Source organism: Carassius gibelio, chromosome A2 (assembly GCF_023724105.1).
Source record: "Carassius gibelio isolate Cgi1373 ecotype wild population from Czech Republic chromosome A2, carGib1.2-hapl.c, whole genome shotgun sequence".
Classification (NCBI taxonomy): domain Eukaryota; kingdom Metazoa; phylum Chordata; class Actinopteri; order Cypriniformes; family Cyprinidae; genus Carassius; species Carassius gibelio.
The window spans coordinates 5,205,480-5,231,859 of record NC_068372.1 but is presented as its reverse complement, the minus strand read 5'-3'; the positions used below and the strand labels follow the sequence as shown (position 1 = coordinate 5,231,859).

General features: G+C 35.3%; 1 protein-coding gene across 2 annotated transcripts; it reads right to left on the bottom strand.

Annotated features, from left to right (window-relative positions):
* Window positions 1–9,823: 9,823 nt before the first annotated feature.
* LOC128024680 (myosin light chain 1, cardiac muscle-like) lies at window positions 9,824–14,163 on the bottom strand. 2 transcript variants are annotated; one of them, XM_052610736.1, is made up of 7 exons: window positions 13,982–14,163; window positions 12,159–12,186; window positions 11,163–11,312; window positions 10,876–11,049; window positions 10,695–10,772; window positions 10,310–10,342; window positions 9,824–10,073 (listed from the first exon to the last, which is right to left on the bottom strand). In XM_052610736.1, exons 1-6 carry the CDS (start codon window positions 14,081–14,083, stop codon window positions 10,314–10,316), a joined length of 561 nt encoding a protein of 186 aa, XP_052466696.1. In that variant the 5' UTR covers window positions 14,084–14,163; the 3' UTR covers window positions 9,824–10,073; window positions 10,310–10,313. The 2 variants fall into 2 exon arrangements, with proteins under 2 accessions (XP_052466696.1, XP_052466697.1); XM_052610737.1 differs by having other exon boundaries at window positions 9,824–9,990.
* Between the last annotated feature and the right edge of the window lie 12,217 nt (window positions 14,164–26,380).

The following is a 26,380-nucleotide window of genomic DNA, read 5'->3' as shown; positions in this document are numbered from 1 at the left end:
TGTTATTTCAGCAGTGCTCTGTTGCTCTCTCACTGCTCACAGTCAAACAACAAATGGAGCCTTCATACAGCATTCATCATCTAAAGTCAGTGCAAATAGCAGCTCACATCGTTCTTTCAACACTTGCAAGGGCCAGTGCTTTATAGTATGACTTCCATAAGTCCTCTCAGTTTGAAGCTAGACAAACCATTTGAGACCGACACTCTTGTATTAGAGTCAGACGTTGGTCAAGATTATTACAAATCTATTACAAAACTGATTGATTTGTTTTTCACTTTGCATTTAGAACACTTTAAATATATGTGGCACGAGTCAAATGGAAACATCCTGTGATACTTCTGCACCTTTAAAACTTAAATGTGGTGCTGTTCACTGCCATCATCTGGACAAGTGCAAGCAGGACATTTTTCTTGTCCAGCCTTGGACTTCTCTACAAAATCAAAACTAGCATACTGGGCCATCCAACATCGTCCTTTCCCAAGTTTGGCTATTTGCAAATAGGCCACCAGATTGTTATCCATAACCACATTAAACCCTGATCCAGTATGGCAAACTTTATGTATGTATGTATGTACAGTATGTATATATGTATGTATGTATCTATTTTTGTTTGTTTGTAACACTTCCCAAACTGATGTATATAATTCAAATTCTTTCTCAACATTTCTGTTGAGTTTCTTCCACCGTTTGCCTTAGTTTGTTACTGGGCGAGACCTTTAACCAGCTTCATGCTGTTGAAAAAGTTCATTAAACAGTAAGGCTCCATTAGTTAATGTTAGTTCATGTATTATCTAACTTGAACAAACAATGAACATTATATTTATTACAGGATTTATTCATATTTGTTAATGTTAATGAAATACAGTTTTTCACTTTTAGTTCTTGGTAATTCACAGTGCATTAACTATTGAATTTAATAATCCATTAGTGCGCAAAGGTGACCTCATATACATCATTCCCCCGAAACTGCTTTCAGTGTACAACAGTGAGTACAAGCTAAATTACAGTGATTATTATGTTTTGAATATGGATATTTTTCTTAAAAACTTTTTTTTTTTTTTAAACCCTGGAGCCGTGTGAGACACTTTTTTTTTTTTTTTTTAATGGATGTGCTTTTTACTTAACTTCTCTTGGACCAATGCAGTGCAACAGCTGCTGTGTGGCATCAAACAGCTTGAAAGATCAAAGACCATTTTTAATATAACTCTAATAATAATAATAAAGAAGAAAGTCATATACACCTATGACTACAGGTTGAGTAATTCATGGGCTAATTTAAACTTCTGGGTGAGCTAACCCTTTAACCATGGTAACCACAAATTAACCATTGTTTTGCTACACAAACCATAGTTTAACCATGGTATTTATAATAAAACTGTAGTTATACAAATAGCAATCAATCAGAAAAAAATGTTTACTACACTTTTATTGTAATAATTTCATTATTAATTAATTATAATAATACCATAACTAATTTTAGTTAGGGTTTTTATGCATTTTGGCATTTAATTTACACTACAACAAATTTTGGGGGCCCGAAAATGCTAACATTTGAAAACAGGTTTTAAAGTGCATGTTTTTGAAAATGATGCCATTATTTTCTGTGTATAAAAACTATAAAAATGTGAATGTGTGAAAACTGTGGTGTTGTGCGCATATGCATTATGTGTTCAGTCTATAGGAATGTGCATAGGAACATAGTGTTTCTTTAATAAACTAATAACTTTAAAAACTTAAAAAAATATATTCAATTCAATTAAAGATTATTTGTATAGCACTTTTTACGATGCAAATAATTGCAAAACAACTTTACAGAAAATAAAGATTCTACAATATTTAGTAGTAGCTTATCAGTGGTGACTGTCAGTTTATGTGCATACAGTATGGCAAAAAATATTTGGGCAAAAATTAAAGACTTAGACAAACAGACGATGAACACTATTAACAGCAATTATGATATGATGCAATCCCACTTACCGTATTTTCCGGACTATAAGTCGCACTTTTTTTCATAGTTTGACTGATCCTGCGACTTATAGTCAGGTGCGACTTATTTATCAAAATTAATTTGACATGAACCAAGAGAAATGAACCAAGAGAAAACATTACCGTCTCCAGCCACGAGAGGGCGCTCTATGCTGCTCAGTGCCCTCTCGCGGCTGGAGACGGTAATGTTTTCTCTTGGTTCTTGGTTCTAAATAAATGCGACTTATAGTCCAGTGCGACTTATATATGTTTTTTTCCTCATCATGACGTATTTTTGGACTGATGCGACTTATACTCAGGTGCGACTTATAGTCTGAAAAATACGGTTTAGCAAAATTTGGTAGTTCTGTATGTTGTTTCAGGGTTAGATCATCTGAGGTCCTCTGAGATGTTAAAAAAAAGCATCGCCATCTACTGACCTATCATGAATAATACAGTGTTTTTAGTCAATTTTGCCGATCCCTGAGAAAGATGATAATTTTGTAATCTGTCTGTCTGTCCGTCATCTCCAAATAAATTTAATTTGATTTAATTTTTTTTTACTTTAATTTGCATGAAACGTGGTACCTATCACCTGTGGACCCTCATGACAAACATCATCAATCAAATGGTCAGGCATCGCCAGTTTTTGTATATTGAATTATAACTGCAATTGACTTAACACAATGTTCAAACTTAAAAATACTGAATACAATGCTGACCCGTTATTCAGAAGACATACAGCAAATTGTGTCAAATTCCAGCCTTAGGGAGCTATAACTGAAAATGCTTGTAACAAATGGGAATGTTAGATAAAGGCCAGAATACTTATGTTCTCTCCCAGAGGGAGCCACAAGATAACAAATCCCTTTAGGCCTCTATGTTTAAAATCTGTTTAAATGGTTTAATACATTGACTTGCAGTAAATAAATGAATCTAGTTTTAGTTTATAAAGTGTAATCGTTTAAATAAATAAATAAATAAAAATAAAGAAATTAATCTGTTATCTATGAATTATGTAGATTATAGAAGGGTTTCTCTTATAGAAGAAACTTTCTCCTGTATATTTGCCAAAGACAATACATTTTGTATATAATTTCATTTTAAATTAATTTTGTATTTCAGAATGTTTTATTACCATATTTTATATTTGTTTGCTTATGTTTGCTTTTCAACATACTTTGTATATAATGCATTTTCTGTAATTTAATGAAAAAACCCAGATGCCTTAAATTGTGAAAGTATGAGGATGTAAACAATGTACATAACTGGGTTATTGTTTTAATATAAAACATTGCAGAAAAAAGTCTCTCGTCTCTTGACACTTAATTCATGTAGTGATTAGCCAACATGAGTTGCTGATTACATCAGACTGATGTCTGATTTTAAATATAAAAAAAGTAATTTTTTTAAGAAACATTTCTGAAAAGCGTATGTCTACAGTGTATATCTGACCTCAAGGAGGGTTAAATCCTGATTTAAATACTTGGTTTTGATTAAGTCAGGTTTATTATTATTGTCTTTACACGTTGTGGTCTTTGGGAATCTACACATAAAGAAAATCACACGTAATACTGCAAACTCAATTCGTCATAGCAGAAAATGATCTTAACTCATCCATCAAATCCCATTTTCCCAATGTCACATTTCATTTTTACACTTTTTTACTACAGAGTTTACCAATGCATATTACACCCCTTAATATAAAGTACTAGCAAAGGGGTGAGTATCAACAGGGATATTGATGTAGGTTTGTAAAAATATGTTAAATAAAGTGAATGAGAACATCACATCCAGATACTGATGTATCTTGGGAGGACGAGTGTCAAGTTAAATAATTTATACGCTGACTGAGTTTTTTTTTTTGGCAAGAAAGGAAATGGAGCATCAATTCATTGTTCAACCACCTTTTCTGTTCTGTAACAATATGTGCTTTAAGACGTATTTGGAAAGTCAAGAACCTAAGATTATTAGATATTTCTGGTTGGCAAAATTTTGAACTTAAGGGGAACTGACTTCATACTCTACAGCTACTATTGTCATTGCAAAAATTTTCAGATAATGTAAGTGCAGAGAAAAAAATATATAGGGACCACTTGGTTTGATATTTTGTTATCTAATGCAGTAGCAGGAGATCCATCCATGACTATAGACAGCATTTACTGACGGTGTGTAAGCAGTATAAGCTGGAGTTTGAAGCTATTTTAGTAGCAGAGGGACTGGAGAATGACTCATCCCCAGTGACCCAAACATACTGCAAAAGCCTAACCGGCATGGATTAAAAACTCTATAGGATTAAATGAGACAGTTCAGCCGAGACCAGACAGAAGAGCAGAGCATTAGCTCAATGACATTAATGACATCTGGGTACAGTTTTATCGATATGACAGACTTAGACTCATATATAATTAAAATGTGTTGGTCAAATCCCTAATGTCCGTCTAAGAACATGATAGCAATAAGATTGCATTAAAAAGGTCAAATTTACAGTAAAATACCGGCAGCTGCGGTTGCCAGAACCTCATCATAAAAAATAAAAAAACATGGCACAAAATTTTAGGTTTTACATACTTAACTTATTTCATTAAATTATGCAATGTTAATATACCAAACTACAAAATAACTAATATCTGTTTTGAACCATTGTTCAAAATAGGTGGTGATGAGAAAGTTGCATGAAGCAACAAAGCTCATAACAAACAGCTTTTCCACAAGCTGAGGATGAAAATAATTATAGCCTATATACAGTAAAAAGCGCACACAGTGTCTTTCACACTAATACTTAACACCATCGTGGCAGCACAAATGATACTGGAATAAAGCAATAAACATTCATTTAATATAATTAGATATAAGATAAAACTCGATTGAAAACAACTCAGAAGAAAAACTAAGAAAAAACATTAAAAAAATGTCATGCAGGGAATTCTGGGAATGTTAATTTACAATTTCTCACTGTAAGTTATATAATGACTTTTTCTTTTTCACTTCTAAAAAACTTTTTTTTTTTTACAAAACGTATTTCACGATGAAATGGCATTAAATTAATTACAGTTATTCACTGTATATAGTATGGAAACTTATCATTAAACTATTAACAGGTTTTTGCTGTAACATTTTTAAAGTCCTGTACCGTTAGAATCTCGATTATTTGTTTACAGTGAACCTCTGGATATGTCTTTTGGTATTTTTTACTCATTTATATGTCATTCTTTACACCAGCAAACAGACAGATAATGTCTCTAATCGAATCACCTGTGGCCCTTCAACTTATTCACATCCCGACAATTGGTTAGATTTAGTGTCAAAACTGTCATGATGCATCTTGGCGAATTACAGCAATGTGAACATGAAATACAGAAATATGACATTTTATGTGAAATAATCATTTAATTTTGAATAATTTTGTTCTAATTGCAGAATAGACAATGCAGTGTCAGGTCATTCTATAATTGAGTGTACATTTCATATCCATTTGTGATAATTATATTTTTTCTAACTTTTTTTCAGAATATATGCTATAACCATTGTTTGAAATTGTCTTTATGTCCATAAATATATATATATTTTTAATCAATGGCAGGATAGAGGACGGGAAGCAAAATGCAAGTAACGATTTATTATGAATGACAATCAATGAGAAAAGCTTCAGTTGACAGCAGGTGGAGCAGGGACCTCGCTGGCAGCACAGGATGGGTGAGATGGTGTATTGAGTGCGTTGGTGAGGGATGATGAAAGGTTTAGGTTATGACGACGTAATCCACAGAACACAGAACCGGAACGAACCCACGAGAAAGAAGTGGGGGGCAAGTGGATTAATCAGAGAATGAAACACGGTCTTTGATACATGAAAGGCGGGATGAATTCTCCTGTACGCTGGAGGAAGTTTAAGGCGGACTGCCACCAGACTAATGATCTTGGTGACAGTGAACGGGCCAATGAACTTGGGAGCAAGCTTATTGGAAACGGAAAGGAGAGGAATGTTCTTCGTAGAAAGCCACACTTTTTGACCAATGACATATACGGGAGGCTTAGACCGGTGGCGATCGGCTTTAGCCTTGGTGCGCGCCCCCACTTGGAGTAGAGTATCGCGGGCTCTAGTCCATGTGTGGTGACACCTCTGGACAAAAGGCATGAACGGAGTGGACTTCGGATTCCAGACTGAGAAAAATTGGTGGCTGGTATCCTAAACAACACTCGAATGGAGATAGGCCTGTCGCTGATACTGGTAACATATTGTGGGCGTACTACACTATTGATAGTTGTTGGCTCCATGAGGAATATGATAGTTGATAGTTGTTGGCTCCTGATGTTGCAACACCCATTTCAAATCTTGGTTGGCTCTCTCGGTTTGACCATTGCTCTGGGGATGAAACCCTGAGGACAGACTCACAGTCGCTCCCAGCTATCTACAAAATTCTCACAAAAAAGTTGACACAAACTGGGGTCACTTGTTTTTTTTTTATATAAATATAAAAGTTTGAGGTTAACCCGATCAAGAAAATAACATCTGCTTGGCCAGACAAGGGCTGCCATTGAAATTATGAGTCAAAACGGTAAATTGTCAACTGTGTTACCTGAAATGCCATTCAGTTTGCCCACAACAGTTGAAAAACTCACCGTCAGCAAAAACATATTTTTCTTTGTAGTGTCAAAATGATATTTAATGGTTAAGCTTGGGAACTAACAGATAAAATATATCAACTGAAACAAATAGTTGTTTTACTGAGAAAGCATTTTGTTTTTACACATTTTTCCTATTGTGAAAAATGTTCCATAAATTATAGAATGCTGCCATCTCTCATACATGTCAAATATGAAATGTCACTGATAAACACAATGTGGTTTGATATTCTCCACATCACTGACTTCTGTTTTTTACGTGTTGTTGTTTTTTTCTCATTCACCTCTTTCTCTGACAAAAGAGCATTTATTCTCTGCAATCCTGATATCCTTAAAATATCAAAAGCAGATAATTTAAAACTGTGGCATAAATCTGTGCTGCTAATAATCCCCATTTGCTATCCACACTGCAGGCCTCAAATACAAAGTCCACAAGCATCACCACATTGCATTATCTGCACGACAAGTTACAAATCCAGGCCTTTGTTCATTTAAAAGCATGTTTATATTCCATATTAAACTGGCTATCACACTAATGACCGAACCGTGTAGGACACTTTCATGCGCTTTGAACCTGACGTGATGACTTTAAGTGAAAATGCCAGGGCCCTTGATCACAGGAGACCCGCCTGAGGTCTGAGATAATGGAAACTAAGCTGTGAAATTGCAGGAATGAACCATAAGGACGGCACACTTTTGTTTGATGCAGCATGGCTTTCATTCAATTATCAAATGCATATTAAGTACATATACATTTTAATGTTTGTCACTGTTTGTGAAAACACATTAGTAGTCCTTTCCAGAGCATCTTGGCAGTGGATTATGTAAAATCTCAGGTGTTGAGAACGTCAGGCACTCATTACTTGAACCCAGACCCATTTCTGATGTAAACATGAATGCATGATAAGATATGAACATGGGGACATTTATTTGAAGGCCATTTAACATGATTGCTTTAATACTGGGAAAATATCATCATTTTGTAATATCTTGACCATACGTTTTACATTTGAAACAATTTGAAGTTCTGAATACTACAGAACCATACAATGATGTCTTGTAATGTGGTAAACTAAGGGTTACAATTTTAGAATTTTAATTAAATTTTAGTTTATTTTGTGTGTAATGCATGTCTGCCATCTAGTGGCTACATTTGAGAATAATAAAGTGTTCACCGTTCACTCACTATTGAGGGTGCAAGAGAGCACTGTTCATTCTTTGTTCTATGATAAAAGAGTATGCATTAAACTTACCCTATCAAACTGAATATCTGACAATAAACTTACAAAAAGTTTGACTATATCTTTTTCCATTTGTACATATAGAAATTTATCTAACGTGTATTCCATATGTTTTGTGATCATCACTTGGATCTCTTTTAGAGAATATTTTTAAGGGGTTTTGGCAGGATTTTTCAAAAACAGTATTGTAAACAATTTTTAAATTGGTGAGATAAAGCTGACTATTTAGAATCTGATGGAAGAGAGGTTGAGATGGAGCTTTGATGAAGTCGAGAGTTGAAATAGAATATGATTTGTGTCACTGTTTTGAACAATGTTTAGCTTCATAAACACAAATGTTATTTATTTGAGTGATGACGATTAATCTGGTCAAAGGTTATATTGTATTGAATTGAATTATTTCTCAATTATCAAATTTTCTGTACGATGTGATGGTAAAATAATAATGTTTTAAAAGTTAAAACTTAAAAGCTAAAAATCTCTCTCTCTAGTTAGGCCTTTATCAAACTCTTCCAATATATCCTTCTTGTTCTTCTTTTTCTAACCTCAATTTAAAGTGTATGACATCAGGGGCAGGATAATGGAACACCTCTTCACGCTTCACCACTTGTCAGATTGTGGGAGACAGGATTCCTCTTGTTAATACAAGTTAATACAAGGGTGCTAAATCAAGGGTTGATGTGAACTCCTCTGCTACAGAAAATGAGAACATCACCACTGGGCCCAGCACATGGGACGATCCTGATTGAAAACTCCATAGACTGAGGAGTGAGAAGAAGAAGAAGAAGAAAAAAAAAAAACAATTCAGAAGCTGGATTATGATTTGCCTTGTGCTGTTACTGAAACCTTGTACTGATTCTTTCCTGACCTTCTGTTAGAGAGTATAACATCTATCTATCTATCTATCTATCTATCTATCTATCTATCTATCTATCTATCTATCTATCTATCTATCTATCTATCTATCTATCTATCTATCTATCTATCTATCTATCTATCTATCTATCTATCTATCTATCTATCTATCCACCTTTTCTCCTATGCCCCATGACACAAATTAGGGGAGTATCTTCCTTTAAACTGTAAACAATCAGTGAAAGGTTTTATAATAAACATTTAGAAAATTGGGTACAGTAAGGTGCCATTTTTCACCCTTCAACAGTCAAAACCTTTTTTAATAGTTTTAACAGTTATTGTTGATGATTTATAATGTTTTGTAGTGGTATTTGTAATGGAAACCATTAGAGTTTCTCTTTTGAATTATTATTATTATTATAGTAAGGCAATTACGTTCAACAGCCATGAATAAAACATCTGATTATTTTCACAGAAATATTACAGACATGTTAAATATGACAAGTAATATATTATGTAACATGCATTGAAATTGAGAGAGCAGACCTCAGATGGGCAGTATACAGTATGTTGTCTTTTTCATACAGTTACATCTTAATACAAAGAAAGACTAATCGGAGGAAAAGAATGCAGCAGACTGAAAAGAGCTCTTCCATAAATAGTGTTGTTATACCATTTCACGTTAAAATCTAAAAACAGAACGTAGAACATTTCCAGCTCATTCTGTCAAACTGAGAGGTGAGGAATATTTGTAGCACAACTTTATGATTTGAAATGATTTGTTTCAGTCTTTTTCAGTGGATCTTCCGCAAACCGGAGGAGCCTTCCATAATTTAAAACTCAGTAGGCTCTGGTTAGCAAAAGAAAAGGTGGACACTCACATGCTATTTAAAGCAAGTTTCAGCTCCAGAGTCTAATTTATCCCCCTGTTTATTTTACTGTTTGTGTCAGTAACCACTCAACCGAAGGAGGGAATCATCATCTCATTAACAAACATGCTGTCATAGACTTTTATTTTAATGTAAACATGTCAAAACCACTCATTTTATTAGCTCCTCCACATCACACACCTCTAAATGCAGACATAGTGATAGTTTTCCAAGAATAGTGAAGTGAAAGGATTCAGAGAGACGAGGCTGTTAAAACCAAGCGTGACATTTATTAGACTTTTTTGTTGTTGTTGTTTTTGTATTGACAGACAGGTATGATGTAGGATGGAGTCATTTAGGCGTAACAGACTGAGGACAAACACAAAAAGCAACGTTTGAGAGATAGCTGGAGACAGTGGAGCAATGGCAGGAAACACCTGTGTGAGTTTTAATTAAAAAAGAACAACGATTAAATAAAATCAACATTATGTTGTATCCTCAACTGAAGTGTCTTGATCATCTGAAGAAGAGGAAAATAAAATCCATTAAAAAATATCAATCAACACTAATAATAATATTCAGTGCACATGCATTAAAATGATAATCAAAGTGCTTTATACAGTGAAATCATGTGAATTAAACACCTAGTTATGAATGCACACCAAAACAACATAACAAAACATAAATAAATTAATAGATCAGTCAATTAATAATGATGCATTGAAGACAAAGTGGAAAAGGTCTGGTTTGTCTCACCCATTCAGCCAGCCATGATGTGTTTTACAAAAGCTGTGGGAGGAAAATAAAAATTCTAAATCAATATTCTGTGCTAATGCATATTTAGTTTAAACCAATTTTCTGATTTGGAATAAGTCAACAGTTTTTATTTTGTAAGGGAAAAAGTTTTGACACATCCAAAGTCAAAATTGTACTTGATGAGACATTGTCTTCTAGAAGTTAAGAGATAATTGCTTTTTTATGAGAGATAAATTATTTGGTTCTCATTGTCACTTGTTTCTATGTTATCAGCTGTTGATGACAGATATAGATTTTTAAGGTAGCACATATTACTGGCCATGCTGACATTGAATAAAACAGCTGAACAGCAGGCGATGGAGTTGTAAAGTGTGTGCAAACCCACCTTCATAGTTTATACAGCCGTTTGCATCCTCCTGCCCAGCCATCAGCTGCTCAACCTCATCTTCCTTCATCTTCTCACCTACAGAGAAGACACGAGCACACATTCCCAACAGAGATTCACAGTGCTCCATGAAAGAATATTAAACTCATTTAGAATTGCTATTTTAGATGTTGAAGCTTACCCAGGGTAGCGAGGACGTGTCTGAGTTCAGCACCCATCACTGTCCCATTGCCCTCTTTGTCAAACACTCTCAGGCCCTCAACGAAGTCTTCAAAGGTGCCGCGGTCTTTGGCCTTGCAGATGTGTTGATGCAAGGGCAAGAACTGTTCAAAATCCAGCATCTTCACTTGCATTTCTGCCAACAACATAAGCAAGATGAATCTGTGTGGAATGATCGATCTACACGGTTTGAGAGTGGCCAGTTTGTGGATATCTGAGGGATGGATTCTCTCAGGTTCAGGGTCTCACCTTCAGCTTTGGGTTTGCCTAAGACGTGCATAACTTCAGCGTTGGTGGGGTTCTGACCCAAAGCCCGGATCAGATCACCACACTGAGCATAGGTGATTTTCATCTCGTTGGTCGGCGTCCTGTCAAACAGTTGGAACGCATCCTTGAAATCTGCAGAAAAGAAGACAGTCGGACTTGAGCTTCTCACACTCCAACAAACATAAACCCTCTACGCTGCCAATGGTTTAGATCTTGAAGTCTCTGTTAGATCTCTGTCCTGGAAATGTGTTGTTGAGTTTTTATTCTATCACTTTTTCACCATATGAATGATAACAGTCACCTCAGATAACAGATCACTTTTCGTTCTAATGATATATTTATTTATCATGAAAAGTGCCTTACAAATGAATGTACATTGAATTGAAAGAGAGAGACATTGTGGCTGTCAAAGTGAAATAGTTTGCATTGATTTGTTTGCATGAAAAATACCGGTTGCACTTTATTTTACAGTACGTTAATTTACATGTACTTACAGTGTACTTTCCTAAGAAAGTTCTGGTAATAGAAGGTAACTACATGGAGTAGGGTAAGGTTCAGTGTTAGTACCTAGTTATTACATAGTTATTGTAATTACTATAATAAGTACAAAGTGTGTACATGAGGAACAGGACTGTAAAATAAAGTGTTACCAAAATATCTATTGGGAAAAATCCATTTATCTAAAAACAAGTGGCAAAATCATAAGGTTCTGTTTTGAGAGAATACGTATTTCTCAATTTTTTTCCCCTGTGATCAAGCACAAACCTAAAATTGTCAAATAAATAAAATGCATCTTGTTTTAAGATTTTTTTAATTGTATTTTTTTATGTAAATTACATATAATAACAACACAAAAAATATCTGATTTGCGGGGAATGCAAGCAATGGCAGTTTAATTTAGGATTTAATTAAGGTTTTCTCTAAATGTACTTTTCAAGCATGAGTAATATTGAAATGCAAACAGAAAATCTGGCGTACCCTCAATCTGCTCAGCGGTGAATTCAATCTGCCAAGAGGAAAAAAAATAAAATATTACACAGAATTCTGAAGTCTAATAAATGACATACATGACTATAATGAGATTCCATGTGATTATGAATGTTTAGGTGCTATTTGTCCTTCAGGGCGTGACCCGTCCTCCGGACACACACGCAGCTGTCAATGTCTACACACTCACACTCACCAGGCTCTGGTTACTCAAATTCAATCCTGTTTGTCCTGTGACTCATTGTCCTAAAGAATTTATGAGCAACCTTGAGCCAGAGGGTGTGTGTGGCCCTGCGGGTGTACACCCGATACCCCTTTTGTCATTACAGCACAAACTATTACCATTCAGGGTTAGCAGGCTCAGACAGTGATTGAAGGATACAAATGCATGACACTGACAATTTTGTCCATATAAGTGAAGAGATACTGATTCGTAAATGCATATTGCCCAATGAAACATCACAGAAACAATGCCACTGGATGCAGCAAATTATAGTTACTGTAATTGATGATTCTCAGTAATCAGAGCTCATTAGAAATACTGCATCTCTTCTAGTTGAATGGCATGCTTGATTTATGCCTTCAACAAAATCTGTAGAAATTGAGAATCTGCGATGGTATCATAATTAACAATACCATAGCGTTTGGGTGGTCCATTCTGGAGCAGGGTAATCAAAATCACATTGTGTGTGGCCTAAACCTCAATGGTTGGAACATATATCATGGCTTCTCCTAACCCCAAACTTTCAGACTATGGAAATGGGGTGTAGAGTGGAAATGCCAACCACTAAAATGGCTTGTCTGAAATTTAAGCTTTACTGTCAATTTTCCACCCTTACACAAGGAAAGCCAAATATTTCTAGACCCGCACAAAAAACAAAACAAAAAAAGGTCCGGAAAGTGATAGGCCACTGGGTTTTACTGATGATATGCTGTATTTATATGTTTGGAGTTTAAATATGTGGAACTTTTATGAGTTGCTAAAACATTTTGATGTGGGAAAGACAGAATACCGAATTCTCAGACAATAACAAAACAAATACTGACAATTGTTTAGTTCAAGCAAATGGCTTTCTAAATCACTTCTGAGCTCTGCAGATTAAACAAATATGTATGCAGCACACTGCCAAAACAGCAGACTGTGGAAGATAAGAATTTGTAGATGCTCGGCCAATAAATCTGCAGGCTACACCTTCTACATACAGTGATGACTCTGATATAACTCATGGACATTAATGAAAGCAACAAGAGCATAGCAGTCATCTGTGAGAAGGTAATATTCGTCTTCAGGACATTCAGTAGAGGAACTGATGTCAAGATACTCTACATTCTTAAAAGCCGAGGTTCTGAAAGACTGTTTTCAATGTGATGCCATAGAACCATTTTTAGCTCCACAAAGAGCAGTGAGCAGTTTTTAGTCTGGAGAACACTTTAATATTCTAAAGAACCTTTTGCAATGAAAATAATCCAAAGATATTAAAGGTTCTTAAACCAATGATGCCAATAAATAACTCTTTGGTCAGAAGTCTTTGGTCAGAAGTGGCAGGAATATTAGCACAAATCCATTTTCATGGTCTTTACCATAACTCATAGGGAAACAGAACCCATTGCTCAGTGTAAACCAAACGGACGGTAGTTACATACGTACATACATACAGACTTTAGTCAAACAAGACAGCAAATTAATTTTGATAGAAATTAAACTGAACAGTTTTAAGTCTCAAATGTTCACAAAATTTCCTTCTGTTTTTTGGCATCTAAATGCTGCATATCAATCATAAAACAGTTTGCAGTCTTTTCTTCAGAGTTAGTACCTTGACTTCAGCCGGGTTAAACTCTGGCTCCTTGGGGGGCTCAGGCTCTGGGGGCTTGGGTGCAGCTACTGGTTTGGGCTCTTCCTTCTTCTTGGGGGCCATGGTGATGGTAACGATGCAACACGGAGGGACGGAGACAGCACGGGGTCAGACACGCTCTGGGTGCAGGACTCTGCTTCTGGAGGGCACTTTATCCTCAGTCTGACAGGTATGTCCTGCCCCCTTTTGTCCAAGAAAGGTGCCAAATACAAAGAGGAACGCTGTAAAAGGACATGGCCCATGGCTTCTATTTGAGACACATTGTCCTCTCAGCAGACAACAGACACTCTCGTCTATCTGTACTGGCCAATAGGGGCTAAAGAGTTAATTTAGCTAGAACCTTGGAATTATGGATTTTGGTCATCCCCATGAGAGATCCAGGAGGTCACTGCCTGTTGTTCAGAGTTGGGCTTGAGTTGTTCATAATGCATGCCACATCTGAATCACCCTGCTGTTCAGAGATAAATTGGAACACAAGGGTGGTATCCCAATTTGTACAATTCATTCATGTACTAAAATGTTAATGAGGGTCCTCATGTTATAGAATGCAAAGGTATGTTTTTTTTTCTTTTTCTCGTTTTTTTTCCTTTTCGTTTGATAGATTGAGAAAGTAAACGTCTGTAAACTTTTTATTTAACATTACTTTTTAATAACGTTGAGGCAAAAATATAATATTTTCATACCTGAATGTAAATAAACAATATATGGTGCTATAAGTGGCAAATTATCACTCATCAGTTTTCATCTAAAAGATGTGAAAGCTCTAAGGGATTTTCTGCCAATCATGAAGTAACAGAAAAAACTCATTTCTATAGCAAATGGAGCAGAACACTAATTAAAACCAATTTAAAGTGTGTGCCAATGAATACATGAATACATACATACAAAACCTTATTTATTTTCCTGGTTCTAGCCAAAAATAAATGTTATTAACTAGATATTTTTGACACAGTGTGAAACAATGTTTTCAACAGTAATCCATGACATCTATAACTGCTCTGTCTAAATCAGCTAAAGAAAGTAGTCGATTAAAAAAAACTGGTGTACCTGGACAAATCTTACAAAAAGATGTTCCATTAGCACTTGTTTTGAAGTGAGACTTAATTGTTTTTGATTATTAGAAAGATATAATTACTGTAAAATTTGATTAATTTTGATTGAATTTTGATTAAAAACTTAGACTTTTAAGCATTTTGAACATGATTACTTTTTTGCATTACAGTAAAGAAATTAATCTCTCATTGAAGAGAGCGATAATAATATTACAATATATTACATTTTATTGGTTCATATACACACACAAACACACGCACACACACACACACACACAAACACACACACACACACACACATATATATATATATATATATATATATATATATATATATATATATATATATATATATATATATATATATATATATATATATATATATACTTTTTTACTTGCTAATAATCAATTAGCTAACATTTTTGCCATTTGAATTCATAGGGATTATTAACAAGGTAGAAAACCATGCATGATGAAAACATTGCACATACTGTATTCTGTACAAAATGTTGCAATTTACAGTAAATGCATCTTCAATGTTGAAACAATACTCTGCAGAAAATATAGAAATAATGGTAACATTTTGCTTAAACCTTTTAGCAAATGCAACATAAAGGTATTTATAATGTATGTTGTGATGCACAACATTGATAAATGATCCTTGAGCTGTTAGGTGGAGTTAAGGTTTGCATATAAATGTAAACAATAAACATGCAAATATGTCATTTTCAACCAGCCGATAAAAGTACCTCAGCATATAAGCAAAATAATGTTGCTGTTTTTTTTTCTCTTTTTTTTTTTTTTTTAATGAATAATGGCCATTAACTGAACCGTACTATTATTATTATTATTACTATTATTTTTTATTTTATTTTATTTTTTACAGCCTTAAGTGCTTAGAATAGAAATTGATTTGATTGTACTGATTTTCCACTATGTTTGACACTTCTATTAACTAAATATGAAGTTCCCTTCCCAGCCAACCTGCCACAGATGGAAAGAACCGTGTGCTGGTCATGGGTATAAATGGCTCTAGCTTTGCATAACAACACAGGCTGTGTAAAGACTATATCAGGTGATCAGTGCTGAATGCATTTTAAACATGAGACCACAGAAGACAAGCTTGTAACCCATGCAAGATCTGTTTGGAAAGTTATTTTGGCAATGACCTGTTGTTCACTTGGTATGAACCCTGGGAGGAGTGCAGCTGAATTACAATGACAATTGTCATTTGACCCTCTATGAAGTGACCTTCACGTCTAAAAGCAGCTGCTTGGGATCAGCAAACAATTCACAAAGGCAGTTATGCAAAGATAGCGAAAAGGAGCATGCACAGGGCAACTCGGAAACAATTAGAGTAACCCAAAAAAGAAAAGCAATGCTATTTAGTTCTAATATGCAGTGATGGTTAAGCTGAAACATTCTTTATTAATCAAACTCCCATGAAATGAAGAGAGATCATTATATATAGTCACATACCACAGTATAAAAAGCACATACGAATCAGAGGTCTCAACGTATCTCATTGTTTAAACTAATGATTTTTCAGATGATCTTCAATGATCTTATCGCTCACATTTATAAAGGGTTGAAATGTTTCAAATGATTACATACAGTACCCCTCTTCAAAAGTTTAACAAAATACATAATAAAGAGAACCATTTTTTTTTTTTTTTACCATAGAATGACTATGCTGTTTTTAATTTTATACTGTAATTTTGTAATTTCTTCTTAGTGTGAAGAAAATGTCAACATTTGTGAGATTTAGCAAGTTTAAACAGTTTTGAGGTTAATCGATCTAAAATAGTATCTCTGGAAAATAGTGATCTGTGACATTGTGTTATGCTGAATATCTTTTCTTATAATAACATGTTGGCTGATGCCTCATCATCCTGCACATGCTAAACTTGTATCTACTATTGCAATTTAAAAGTAAATTCACATTGTTCTTAAAGGGGGCATCTTTCCCCCATTTTACCCTACAAAAATTGTACACTATACTATTGCAAATATATAATTAGAGAGACATTTTATGAATAAAACAGTTATATTTAATTAATATTTAAAACTTGGATTAAATACACTGTTTTGAGTATGTCTATTGATTTGTCAGTTTGTAACAAGATGTATTGCATTTTTAAATGAATCCATTTTGACAAATTGATTTTTCTCTCCTAGTCCTTCAGACCACACTGATTGTCATTGGTGCTGCTTGGAGAGGATCTGAAATTAACTTCAGCCAAATAGCACTGCCTCTTAGAACATGTCCTTCAGTGCAGCAATGATCTGCTTGTTCATTTCCCCTGTTAGCTCAAACGTGTGTGCAGGTGACAGAGCTTTGATTTCACTTCTTCTTGTCTAAATTTATGACCATCATGTCCATATGATGTGTCTATTTGTTTCTCTGTTTTGCCACAGGATTTACATGCCGTGGTAACTAGGATTTACACAAGCTCCAGTCTGGATCCAGAACACCTGAGAAGAGATGATGCTGACCCTCAGAGGACCTCAGATGATACTAACCCTGAAACAACAAACAGAACTAACAAATATTGCTACGTAATACAGTGTAAAAAATAAAACTGCTCATTTTCCAGTTTACGAAACATTTTGAGATTCAAATACTAAAAAATTCCATTATTTTGAAAGTACATAAAAATCCTTGTTAGACCAACAAAAGTACCCCAAATGTTGCCCCCAACTAGTCTAACACAGTTGTCTGAACAAAGAATTCATATTGTTAAAATGTTAAGCCTTTGTGAGTTCCCAGCATGCATTGCGGCATGACTAAATTATGCAGTTACTGTTAAAGGTACAATTTGTAAAATATTTGCAGTAAAATATCCCCAAACCACTAGGCTAGTGTTATATATTTTTTCCAGCTGATTACTAACAATAATTGAGCATCGCGTTAGTTCAGTCAGGCCACGTTAGTCACGATTGCATTATCCGACAGTCAGCTGTTCCTAACATGTACCAATCCAGTCTTGACACCTTTCACATGCGGCAGGCATGTGGAGTGTTGCCCAGAACATAACTATATCGCTACCACTAACTGTATGCAATTATAATTGTCATAAATAGACTTGATGGAAGTGGTCCTGATTGAATCTCTAAAGTTTTCAACTACTTGTAAATCATGAGAAATTCCCATTCTAAACAGTGACACGGGGCAGTGCAGTCGTCTGTCAATGACGTTAGTTCCCCTTTGTTACCGCCTTTACTGACGTAGAAACCACATGACAACAGTGTCGTGGAAAAATGCGGAAGTAGCTTGCGACAAACTTCAACTAGAAAGAGATGCCGATCTCACTTGTGTTTTACTTGACAGGTGAGTTGTTTTGATTCGTATCTTTACAGAAAATGTATGCTATTATAACGATCAACAAGATTAGTATTATGGGGCATACAGGCCAAACGCAGGGCATCGCATCTCTAGACCCATGTGAGGATGCGTCTGATCCATTGTCTGATAACGTCTTTGCGTTGACTTTGTATGTAATCTAATCACGCAAATCTTTGAACTCGCGTTAAATCCATGATTTATCTCTCGTCCGATTGATGGCCATCAAACCATGCGATAGTTATTGTTTTGATAGTGCGCCCTCTAGTGGCAGGTCCTACAACCTGTACCTTTAAAGAAATATTGTTTTGCTGTTTGCTGACTTCTTTTCAACTTTTTCGTCATTGTTTTATCTTCATTGTTAGTTGTACTGTGATGTAAAGAGCTCATCTTTTTAACATTTTTTTTGGGTTTTCACCGTTATTGAGGTTTGTGTGTCTGGTTTTGAGGCCTTATTAAATTAACTTAACCTTTCATGTTTGTCATTTTGACATTATTTTGATAATGTGGTGACCTTATAAAAAAAATTATTATTACATTTTTTGTTCCAAAAAAAAAAAAAAAATGTAAATAATATATATATATATATATATATATATATTGTTTAAGCTGCTGTGACAAAAAATTTATTTATAATATATTATTATATAAAACATAACAAATAATAATATAAAACAATTATAAAAAATAAAAAAAATTATAAAACATTTTTTGTTATATATGTCAACATTTGAACTGATTTTATGATTTTTATCAAACAATGATGAATACTTAAATACTTAATATCTATTGACCTGTTATTTATAGTATGTTGGCTTAGCTTAGCATCAAAACACAACAATTTATGAAATCAACTCACTGTAGCATCTGTGTTTGAAATAACTTCCTTCTGTGATCTGATGTGGCTTCTTATGACAGAATGAGGCAGAAAATACATTAGTATTCTATATTGTGAGAAGATCTATGTTAATTAGCATGGCATTTTAAATAAACCTTATTATAATGAAATTGTCTTCATATTTCATCAGTCAAAATATCTCAATCTGTTTTTTTTTTCAACTACAGCAGCGATAGCTCAGAGGCTGTATGGTATTACAAGGTGATCTCATGAGATCTCAATTATTTACTTTTTCACAGACACTGAAATGTACAACATTGACGTATTTACAGCATCTAAACCTACAATACTGACATATTAATGACACCTAAAGCATAAATTATTTACATAGGAACAACTTTACAGACTTACAAATGAATTCTTATAAATATAAAAATTGCTGCATTATCATTATATCATATTGTATTCAGTTCTTGTCATTATGTTTTCAGCTGCATTTATTAGATTAAGTTTACTCATTCACTTAATATGAAATGATGTTTCATTATGTTTAATGTGATTTCTGCTGACAACTTGTTTTGAAGAGTACATATGTGTTAAACAAGACTACAATTTAAACCCTAAAACATAAATAATAATTCTGCAATCTTTGAACCCTTATTCATCATAAAATATTTACTTTGATTGACATGGGACACAAAAGGCGTTTTCTAAGACATACAGTGACTGCTCTTTTTTCTCCAAATAAACGGCTTGAGGGAGCTTTGAGTGTGTGTGTGTGTGTGTGATGCCCTAAATGTTGTCACATGTGTGCTGGAGTTTCTGCTGCTGATTTGAGCTCTTCTCTGCTCAGGATGGTGGGGGCTGATGTTTGGGGTGAAGCCACTGATCCTGACACAGCAGGTGATGGGACGTTTTCCAGAGATGTTGTTATGTTACAGAGATTAGCAGTTTCAGAAGGGAAGAGCGTCACCTACTGGTCCATTTGTGCTATATCTTAGCTTTAAGAGCCATGTGGGGTCTCACAGAAATGTTTGTTTTTGTCAGACATGTAAAACATATAATAATAAATATTATTTGTTAAACCCTAGTGTGAAATCCCTCAAGTCTGCAGTAACTACCAGTGATCCTGACCATTATTTTACAGATTTCTTTTTTTTTTTACAATCACTAGGACACATTTCTCAATCCTTAGGTCACTTTTTCCAAACCTCTTCTCACAGCGAGCACAACAGCAGTCTATGTGGGCTGAACTGTGGATCATTTATCATTGCTTTGGCACAAAATGCATTCAGTGATTACAGCTTTCAAATTACATGAATTATTTTCTCACTCAGACACAACCACTACCAAAACTCTATGTACTATGCAAGTTAACATGCTATTTATAAAACTGTTAAACTTACTTTTTTTTTTGTGCTCACACACATTTTTTAAAAGTTGCCTCTTTTCTTTACAAAACTTTACTCACAAATCCAAGAATTGCACACACAAAATACAAAATGAAATTAAAAACTGAGTCAAAGACCAATAATTAATTAGTGTATGGTTTTGCAGATTTGGTGTGGGCTTCTGATGTTTGAGTGTCAGCTTCCAGAAATTGTGTTACAAGTCAGGATTTTGTGCATGAGCAAAAACTTCAAAACCCAATTTTGGTACATTTCGAAAGAAATAGCATATTGAAGTATATTCTGAATTTTTAAAAACAAATACTATCAAAAGAAATTTGATATAGCTGGACACTAACAGAAGTCTACATTAGCATATGCAGTAGATAGTGTTGTTCTTGTTTTTTAAATACATTTCATGAAAGCAATCATTGTATAATGCTCTGTGTTTTAGGTCATTGTTTTATGATTGATAAAGTGTCTTTGCTGGTTGAAAACCTGGTAAAACTTTAGTATAGGGTCCAATTCACACTAATAACTAGTTGCTTATTAGCATGTGTATTATTAACATATTGGCTGTTTATTAGTGCTTATAAAGTACATATAATGCATGACATAATCCTACCCAATACCCTAAACTAAACAACCACCTTATAAACTATTAATAAGCAGCAAATAAGGATTTAATTGAGGCAAAAGTCATAGTTAATGGTTAGTTAATAATGAAAATTGGACCCTAAAATAAAGTGTGACCGAAAACCTTTATGGAAGAATGAGTTGGTTTCAAACATGTGTTTTGTATAAGTTTTAGTGCATTTTCAAATCTAACAACTAATAAAATACACCTTGCATATTAGCTAATTTTCAGTTACCAAAGTGAATGACAATGTGTGATTAGATATTAGTTGGTAATTCTTTATAATTGGTCATAATATAATTCATAGTTAGTGTTCACCCTGATAGCACACATACATCACAGAGACATCTATTTGACGTCTGCATTACATCTGCAAGACATATTTTTTGAGTGTTTGCTCATCTGAAATACTTCTATAGGATGTTTCCTATCAGATGTCAATTAAACATTTAGAAGATATCTTTAAGATGTTTATGATATAGAATGTATTTAAAACTGATATCTTTAAGACGTCTATCAGATGTTTGTACACAGCAGATCCTTTCCTGGTGAAGTGATCTAGAACAGACTCCTTGGATATGTACGTGTGCTATCTGGGGATGATTCGCTCACTAAAACAAATTAATCAAGAAAGTCTTTTTATTAACTCCCATCTTGCATCTGAATCACAAGGCATCATTCCAGATCATTTCAGTTTACACTAACGCTCTAATCATATATGAGGTGGAACTGTTGATTCATCTGTTGAGTGACTCAAGTCTTTTGAATCCATTTACCCAATATTATTTTAGATCTGTTCACGGATTAGTTCAGTGATATTACATGTTAACTCTAGTAGGTGGTAACAAACAAGCATTTTTATGTGAGTGAGCTACACTATCACATTGATTTGGACCAAATTGCATCAAGCTTTGTTATACTTTATTAAAATTGATTTAAGCATCATCCTTATAAGTTATAACATATAATTTGTTTATTTAATTCATTACAAGCAGAAAAAGACACCAAAGAAGTCACACTCTTCAAAATAGAGATTCAAAGGTGAGGGATTTCAGAGAAGTCATGAAAGGGAACAAGAGTGACTCGTTCCCTTAGAAGATTCATTCAGAAGTGCTGAACGACACATCACTAATCAGACACATCTCAGATTTGTCAAGCTCTCCTCCCATCTAATCAATACTAGTCCGCACATCTGTTTTTTGATACTCCGCCTACACATTTTGTGCAGTTTTGTCCAAAATCAGGTCAGATGATCTTTGCACTAATTCGCACAGAAATAAACATCGATTATGTGAAATAGCTTATTCAAGACAGTAATAAATTAAAAAAATAGCATTCGTTTTTCATAATCCGTCTTATTTTGTAAAAATTATTAACATTTTGCATATTTTTCAAGGGGTATGTAAACGTATGTGCACAGTTGTATATGCAAGACTTGTGATATATACAAATAAGCTGATTTTCTGCATTCATGGGAGCACTACATGCCCAAGCTCCATCTTTTGGCCCGAGCCTAATGGCTGATGACTCTTGTGAATTTTTTATTTATTTATTTTATTTTATTTATTTATTTTTATTTTTTATTTTTTAAAGGCCATGAAAGCCTGTAAATACTGTTAAAATAATAAAAGATAATAATGCATAGGAGAACAGTAGGGCCCTGTATACTTTCAGTGTTTGGACCCTAAAAAAATCATCATTAGGAAAAGGAGTGCAGTAAATAAGCAAATTAATTCTTATGAAAGCAATAGGGCCCTGTGCCTTTCAGTGCTTGAGATAATGCCATTTAAGGAAAAGGAAAAGGAAACTGAAAGGGAAAAGGTAAAGGAAAAGGAAATGTGGCCAAGTATGTAGATCCATGCTCAGAATTTGTGCTCTGCACAACCCTTGGTTACAAGTCCGACTCTATAACTATTAGGCCACAACTGTGTGATGTACTGGAATCCAGCATCCCACAAACCAAAAGGTTAAGATAAACTACAAACATGATGTCACAAGCTACCTCGTAAGCGTTCTGACATGGAAACATTTCTCCATTGCATTAGGTCAAAGCAAACAATGGTAAATGACATTTTCAGAGCACACAATCTCTCTCTCTCTCTCTCTATTATATATAACTAACCCTCTTAGATGTCAGGAGCATACACTAAGGCTGGATGTCTTGTAGGAGACTCAGGTGAGCCCTTCTGCATCAGTGCCAGGGGCAGAAACCTCAGCCCATTGTTTTCATCTTCCAGCTCAGAGATTACAGATGCTCTTTAGCAGAGGGCAAAACTCAGGTCTTTAACCAGGCTGAAATACATGATAAATTAAGCAAAGTATTAATGATTTGATATCTGGATTTGATCAGAAAGATTGCTGATTTTAATTGGTAATGTGCAGGATGAGCTCCATGGCTGGTTTAATAAAGCTACTTACACAAAACTCAGTTTTAGATTTATTCCATTTCATTTAATTAGATGATTGAGGATGATAAAACACACATTTTAGCTCTAACCTATTGGTCCTTGCTTCTTTGAAGAGGCAGAAGAACTGTAAAATGAAGCTACTTTTTTACATTTTGGGCCAGTGACATTTTGTTGTCTGCATATATTTATTTAAAAATACATTTAAAATGCAATTTATATATACTGTACAATGACTTGAATACACTTTTTAAATGTCACTTTATTGTAATGTCTGATTCGTACTATTGACTAACTATTAACTACAAATTTTGCCTCAATAAACTCCTAATTTGCTGCTTATTAATAATTTTTTAATTAGATGTTAAGTCTAGGTATGGGGTAGAGATGAAGGGATCTAGAATAGAGTCATGTAGAATCAGGAATTAATATGTGCTTTATAGTACTAATAAAAAGCCAATATGCAAGTAATATGAATGCTAGTTAATAGTGAGAATTTGTCCTTACTCTAATAAACTCTAACTTTTTTCCCCCAATGATTTAATTATGAATATGTATTTAATTTCTGATTTTAATTCATTTGTAGATTTTGGGGGGGCATAAAGGCAAAAATGTGGTACAACTTAACTGATATCTTAATGAAAAAAGTATACTGTAGTTTGACATAGTATTGTATTGATATTTCTATAATGTTTATTAGAATATTACAAACAATGAAAAAGACCAACAAAGTCACCAGTCAATTAAAGTATAATATAACTTGATCATGATTAAATAAAAAAAAAATGATTTAATAATTAATTACATTTTAGACAAAAACAGTTCCTCTTCAGGAACTCGAGCTGTGTCGAAACGCTATGGGGAACCCCCTTTCGTGAGCGACTCTGAATAGCGTGTGCAATCTGTCCCATGGAAGGGCGTGACATAACGGGCAGGGTAATGTAGCAACCAGAAAGCTATTAGAGCACGTGCTGCGCAGCTGGCATCAGCTTCACGTCTTTCAGCAAGCGCTCTGTGTGTGCATTTAATTTTGTCTTGTCAGTCTTATTTATTGTCGTTTGTCACTGTTAGCTCCTCACATCAAGCAATAGTATGTCAAAAAGCAAGGCTAAGATGATACATATGAAGGGCGAATCCAGATTGCATTTCAGATTGTGTGTTCCTCCCTGCCCAAGCTACATTATGAGCGGGGATACACACAGTCTGTTCGTGGTCTGCCTGGGGTCGGAGTACGCTCAGTTGGCTCTCGAGGGGGGCGACTGCCCGCATTGTGAGAGATTGCCAATGCGGACGCTGCGATCCCAGAGGGCTCTCTTCGAGGAGTGAGCCTTTACCAGCGTTCCCCACGGTGCTGGCCCCGCTTCTGGCAAGGCAGAATGGCAGCTGCACTCAGGTGGATCTGTTAGAGGGAATAGAGATGGGCGAGTCACTATCTCCTTCCTCATCTGCCAGATCCAGTGCCCAATCCCTGGGTCCGGAAGCTTGCTCTGCGGTTTCATTCCCCCGGAGTGAGGGATTGACACTTCACATCTGTTCCTCAAAGGAGGTTGATGTGGAGAGCGTCATTGGGGATTCACCTAGGAGCTATTAGAGGTGGTTACTTGTCGCTCTCGTGGGGCATCTGGGTGCATAGTAGCTCATTGTACCATGAGGCACAAAAGCAGAGCGTCATCTTTTGTGTTCCCCCATGTCGCGACCGAGAGACTTACAAGCCCAAATCAGATCTTAGGGCAGTCATTGAAGCCAGGAAGTCTCGAGAGACTGGCTCCCTTAGTAGATTATTTAGCAGCGTGGATACTTCTGCCAAATATATCTCAATGGGTCCTGCACACAGTAGAATTCAATGGGGTTACCCTGACGCTAGCCGGCCCCGAGCAGGCTTTGGTTATGGAACAAGAAGTGAATACCCTATTAAGGAAGGAGTCCATGAAGGTGGTCCCTCTTCAACACAGGGAATCCGGGTTTTACAGACGGTATTTCATAGTTTCAAAGAAGGATGGGGGGTTGCGTCCGATCATAGATCTACCGTACATCAGTTGAATCGCTCAGTTATTAGGCTGAAGTTCAAAATGTTCACCATCAAGCATTTTGTATCTGAAATCAGGTCAGAGTACTCGTTTGTCATGATAGAGCTCAAAGACGCATACCTCCATGTTTCCATCCTTCCACAACACAGGAAGTTTCTGAGGTTCACATTCGGGGCGAAGCATACCAATATTGAGTACTTCCGTTCTGCCTTGCACTCTCACCCCACACATTTACGAAATGTGTAGATGTAGCTCTGGCTCCTCTGCACCCCCAGCTCCACATGAGACTAAGGGGGTGAAGCAGATATGGAGAGTTTTTGGCAAAGCTCAAGTGGACCTATTTGTGTCTCAGGAGATATTGCAATGTCCCATCTGGTTTTCTCTAGTTCATACAGCTACTCTGGGACTGGACGCTATGGTACAGACTTGGACGAGGCTTCTTCTGTATGCTTTCCCCCCTATTGCTCTGCTCCTTGGAGTTCTGGCAAGAGTACGCCAGGACGGGGTCGATCTTCTATCAGTAGCCCCATTCTGGCCAGGTTGAGTATGGTTCGCAGATCTAATCTCTCTCCTGGATGGCTCTCCATTGGCGATTCCAATCAGGACAGATCTACTCTCTTGTGGAGACTGTGGGTTTGGCCCCTGATGGGGCAAAGCTCAAAGATTCTGG